Consider the following 6,000-nt stretch of genomic DNA (forward strand, 5'->3'; position numbering starts at 1 on the left):
TCATTTTTAAATGAGAAACAATATTTAACACATTTAACTCATTAATCACACTTTATTACACCTATTCAATAATCACACCTATTTGAACAGACAATATTTCCATTTTTCTGTTGCTTAGAACCTTTTCTTAATATTACATGCAAATGATAACTTTTATCAAATTATAGAATATTTGTTCCTGGTTTTGAAAATTACATGCTAAAATTTCTACTGAATAAAGGCAAAATCTTTTCAACAAAGCCCTCCCTTGTATATTAACGAGCAAAACAAATTTCATTTATGGTACATATGTAGTCTTGTCTTTCCTTATGACTCATAGATTCCAAAGACCCTCTGGGACAAAAATACAATGACAGTAATACTATGAAATGTGAATATGTCAAACTATTGGATCTTTGTCAACAAAAATTCAACTTAAGATTTGCACTAACTTTATATTCATTTGAAAAGCTATTTGACATTAAATGAGAATTATAAAAATTACAAAATATAGTTTCTAATAGAAGTCACAGTTCTTTCTACATGGATTTAGAATAAATCTGCAAGATTTAGCTTGCACAAATGTAACTAATTAATAACATCTGAAGTACATTCTCCCATAAAACTGATGACCATCTGGTTGACCTTGGGCTAAATCAGTAGGGAAGACAAATCTGTAAATCATTGTTTCCCAAATGTTATCACTCCATCATTCCACCACAAAAAGAAATGGAACTTGGCTGGGAGAGGAAATCTATAGTGTCACACACCTTCAAATTGACTTTGATCTTATTTGAACTGTGAGATAAGACTCAGAAATCTTCAAAAGAGACAGTTCAGAGGACAAAGTTACAGTGAAGGAGATTTCAAGTCAAAGGAGTCAGGAGACAAGGTAATTATGAAAGAACATAAAGATACAAATGACCTCTGCCTGCTGCAACTGGAAATTATTTGAATTTCCTTAAAAGCATCTTCCAACTCATAATTTTTTATTGAGAACTAGTAATATAAATTTTGAAGTATGAAATAAATTAACAATTTATATCATATATATTTAAATTAAGATATATTCATAAATATGTCAACCCAGTACAAAGTTCTATACTTTGATGTCAAGACTCAACCATTTTGAAAGAAATTTAGTAACCTACTCTGTGTTATATTCAAATAAGCCACCCTAAAATCAGTCAGAAACTTTAAATAATAAGACACTCAAGCAGGTACACTATCAAATCTCTTAAGAAAGTGACTAAATTAAAAATTAAAATTTAACTTCTTAACAATTGTTTTTGCTCAAGATACATTTTCTACAATACTCTGCCAAATATGTAGCTCATTTCCAGAGTTATTTTGTACTAATTTAGAAATTGTGTAATTTCATTAAGTTTACTCTCCCTATTAATGAAGATCTTTAAAATTACAGTATCCAAATTAAGTGATATTCTATCTCTTTGATTATTTCCTAGTAAGACTCTTGGGAAGAATAAAATATCAGGAATAAAAATTTTCAGATCAATAGCTTACCTTACTATGTTGTATTATGCATATGCAATAAATTAAGGCAAGTCTTATTCTGTAAGAACCTATTTTGCATCTGAAAGCATTAAAAATATTAGACAGGTACTGTTTTAAAAAACTCACATAACTTCTAGTCAGTCATTTTATACATAGTGGTTACTGTCCTACACAGTATGATCTTAAAAGATTGTATTACTTATTTCCTCTAAAAGATAAATTGTAATTATCTTTTCAAATATAGACTTGATGAATTATCTCTGAAGACACACTTGTTTTTTAATATTTACATATTTTGGGTTAAATTTGGCTTTAAAGAAAGTTTTGATATAATAGAACAGGTTTAGATACCTAATATATGAGAACATCTTCCTATATACTGAGAGAAATATAGACAATATGGGAGAAATTGTACTGCTCTTTAATGCCTTTCCTTTTTTACTTACTGGATATTTCGTAGTACTCAATTTGGGAGAAAAGGTATTAGAAGACTTCAAGAAGCTTTAGTAATTAAAATAAAAGAGACACTTCAAAAAAGTCTATTTTTCCTTCACAGTTTAACTGGATAGCCATGAGTTTTAAGGGGAATGCCTGGCTTAGACGCTAAGGAAGCAATCAGAAGTTCACACACTCTTAAGATATACATGAGGTTCCTTCAGTGCTTATGATGACCTCAGACCTCAGAGAAAGAAACAAGAGATAGTATTTGACTGATAAGCATCACTCATACTGCTGTTTGAAATTCAAGTTAACAGAAGGTCTGTTACACTGTCATGTAAATATATAGGAAGTACATGCAGGAAGGTTTGAGAGTATACTGTTCCTCAAATGAAAATGAAATTATACCCAATGACATTGAGGTTTATGCAGAGACAGAGTTGAAATAAGTAATAAAAATATAAAATGACCCTAATTGGCAGGAGGCTCTTCCTAATCCATTTCTTAGTCCATCTGTCCAATTAGTATGGGTTATGTGATTGACGGAAATCCCTCACCTGTAAATTGTTTGAACCATACACATTAAGCTCAGGAGGACATTTGGCACCAGTTCCCTCAAAGAATCTTACACCTTTTATGTTTGTGAAAATTTGAAATCACACCCATTTCCCTAAGCTTCTAAAGACAACATTTGTACACAAGAATGATCAAAAGCACATTTCTAACTATTCTTTTAGGTCCTTTTCACTTAATTAGGAGGTCTGCCAACCTCACGAACTCCTTGTGGAAATAGAAGCACCATTAGAACAATACATGGAGAGACCGGTTTTAGGGCACAGGCCCAAAATTCATTAGGAAAAATTTTCAGTAATTAAACCTGCATAGCTCTTTCTGCTGATGAGGATTAGCACATAGAGAGTGTTTCTCAAACACCAGCTGACCATTAAGAAGAAACTTTTAGAAAAGGGCAGAATACACTTCAAGCATTTTCATAAACAAACACAATAGGGGGCTTTTGTCTATTAACAAATAACTCAAAATAGTCATGTCACCCCAAAAGCAGTACCCTACATATTTTTAAATTAATTATTACTTAATAATTTTAATTTACTAATTTTTGAATTTGCATAACACAAATAAAGAGACTTTAAATAACATTGTTTTTCCCCAAGGTATTTATCAACTTTCTTACCATCAAATGTTAAATAAACTCTTGCTTGGGGCTGAGACGATCCTTTCACACAGATAGAACAAACAAATACTCCAACCAACATGCAAATTGCCTGGAATGCCATTTCTTCAGATTTTCAAGTCAGTATCCGAGGGAATATACCTTTAAAAGAGAGAAAACAAGTTTGTTATATTTCATTTCACATTTTAGGAGCACATACATAACCAGTAATCTATACAGAACATCCTATTCACAAAAGACATATCTGGACTTTTGCAGTCATGCAAACAGTAGGAGGTGCTGTGACTTTGCTTCTTAGATGTGAAAATTTGGATTTGTGTCATTTGTGTCTGGAAGTCTTTGCAGAAAGAGAAACTGTTTCATCTTCCAGCAAATGATGCTAATATTAAACAAAACAGCCAGGAAAAAATTATTGATTCCCATAAGAACAACTGATATTTAAACTTGATCTTCTCTCTAAAAATTATATTGAAAAGACTTGAGAATGGTACTAATAGGTATCAGTGGATGAAAGCATCACTTTCTACCATAAATACAGCAGTAGAAGGAAAATTCCACATGAACATTCATGTGTATCCACTCACTTCTATACATATTAGCTCTTTTTGGAGTAATTATCTCTGAAATGGTGTTTCTACACATAAATTTATGTGTGCTCAATCCTTGCTCACTAAAATCACTTGAATTCGTTATCTGCCAATTTATACAGATGACCATGCAGCTGTTAAATGATGCAGATGAGGTAACCATGGACTCGTGCCAAATTCAAACCAGTGACTTAGTGGTGAGCAATCCAGTGAGCCATGTATCCCTCAATGCATATTTAAAATAAATCAACCAGAAAGCAGGCTGTCAAAATTCCAAAAGATAAATCAGAGACAAGTATTAATCTTTGAAACTGTAGCCATAAATTGATATGTTATTAACTAATGTATGAATATCAAGGAAGATCAGTTAATGCATAACTACAGATCTATAGGAGCTTGAGTGGCCACAATATGAAAATAAACTCAGGACCATAAAAGAAATCCCATAATTTTGAGTCTAGCATAATTATACAATAAAATGACATGACAGAGTTTAATCTGGGAATTTATTTTTTCAGTTTAGTATAATGCTGATCATCAATATTAAATGGTTTTTAAAATTAAAATCCTATCACTAATTTTATTCAGTAAGTAGCACTGAAAATTGAAAGGACTAATTCATTAAGACAGAAGAAAAAGCACAATAAATAAAACACACCACTTCAAACAAAATTATAAGTTGATTTCCTAGTTGGTACTTTGCAAGTTAGAAACAGAATTGTATTCCTCTTTAACCACACAGATGGTGGAAACCCTACAGATGTTTTTGTTGGTAATTTTCAAAAGAAACTGTTTCCTCCTGCTTCTACAACCTCTTCACCCTGTCATCCCTAAATTAATTTGGGAGAAAACTGATTTCATGGGGTTACTTTCCCTTAGTAATTTGTTCCTTACTTCTGTTGACTTTATAGCTAAAAAAAAAGAAAAAAAAAAAGGAAGCTATAAATATGCCTATCCTTTGTCTGTTTATTAAGCAGGCCAAAAATATTTATACACTTATACACATTACTATTACCAGTATTTTACCTGTCTTCCCGAAAGAGGACAGGCCACAGATTGAAAATAATAATATCGGAGACGAGATGACAGGTCCAATGAAGCGAGTATACAGAGCAATGTGGTTCAAGCCCAGCCAGAGATGAGAAGGGGCTGGGAGTCAAGTGTCTTACACATGTCCTCCGCCCCTCCCCTGTATTTTAACTTCTTCCCTTTAACTCAGACACTTAAACATGTTGCTTGTTGTTTTCACTTCTGATGGTACACTAATTGCACGTAACAAAAGTAATCTTTCATGCCCTCTCCAGCAATTTTGCTTTCGAAGGCAGTGAAATACTCAACTTGAAACTCTCCGCAGGTGTCATAACCTAAAGAAACAACTCAAGCAGGGCTCTCAGCAAGGAAAACACTTGCCTGACAAACTCTTACGGAAATATCCAGCCTGCAGCACACCGACGTGTGAAAGAGAAGTCGATACACAGACCCAGGAGTTACATTTTGCTAAATTTGTGACGCTGAAAATAACTAGACCAGCTTACCGACGAGAGAAGGGATCAGCACGGAAAAGTGATCAATTTGCTACCGGTTTGGCTCCGCGTGCGGTCTATCCTTTTTCGCAGAAGACCCTAATTTCTAGAGCGTCCCAGCAGCGAATTCTTTTCTTCCCGGTCCTCCGAGTTTCTTTGTAAAGGAATCCTCGGCGCTGCAGCGCCGCGGCACCCGGAGCCCTTCTCCGCGTCGCTCAATCAAGCACCTCGGCGTGAATGGAAAGTGGCCGGGCGTGGGGGGCGAGCGCTCGGGTTTCCGATTACAGCGACGCGGCGCGCGGCTCGGGCTGCCCCGGCGCGCCGCCCCGCCGGCTCGCAGCGCCCGCCCCGCGCTCCGGCGGCATCTCCGCCGGCCGCCAGGCCCCACCCCGAGCGCGCGCGGGAGGGTGGCAGGGAGCCGCGGCCGGGCGGGGCCGGCCCCCAGACGGGCGGCGGGCGATGCAGGAACGCGCTGCAGCCGGCGGGAGCACCAGCTGAACAACTTCGCTCCTTTCGCAGTCCGCGGTGGAGTGAGGCACGCACAGGGCGCGCTCCGAGGTTCTTGTTTGTTACCGGCAGCTCTTGGAAGGCATACAGGCTTTGCTTGGCCAAAATATCAAAGTGCAAAGCAATTTTTGCCAGAGAAGGATCACTGCATCCTTTTAAGGCAAAGAGATGTGTCTTTAAAAGAGCACGAGTCTTGTCCTTTTCTAGCAGCAAATTTTCTAAAACCAGTCGAGATAAACCAAGAATCTAGTCGCAGAAG

At 36.4% G+C, this 6,000-nt stretch overlaps 1 protein-coding gene across 2 annotated transcripts in view; it reads right to left on the minus strand.

Moving 5' to 3' along the window:
- The window catches only part of SEMA3C (semaphorin 3C), a 177,415-nt gene extending 171,663 nt beyond the window's left edge, over positions 1-5,752 (minus strand). Inside the window, exons 1-2 of one of the 2 annotated variants that reach the window (XM_036897982.2) lie at positions 5,247-5,752; positions 3,125-3,265 (exon numbers count right to left, since the gene is read on the minus strand). In XM_036897982.2, the coding sequence (XP_036753877.1) occupies positions 3,125-3,227 (103 nt within the window). In that variant the 5' untranslated portion in view covers positions 3,228-3,265; positions 5,247-5,752. Of the gene's footprint in view, positions 1-3,124; positions 3,266-5,246 lie in introns of those variants that run through there. The other variant, XM_036897983.2, reaches the window with a different exon arrangement.
- Between the last annotated feature and the right edge of the window lie 248 nt (positions 5,753-6,000).

Source organism: Manis pentadactyla, chromosome 7 (genome assembly GCF_030020395.1).
Source record: "Manis pentadactyla isolate mManPen7 chromosome 7, mManPen7.hap1, whole genome shotgun sequence".
NCBI lineage: Eukaryota > Metazoa > Chordata > Mammalia > Pholidota > Manidae > Manis > Manis pentadactyla.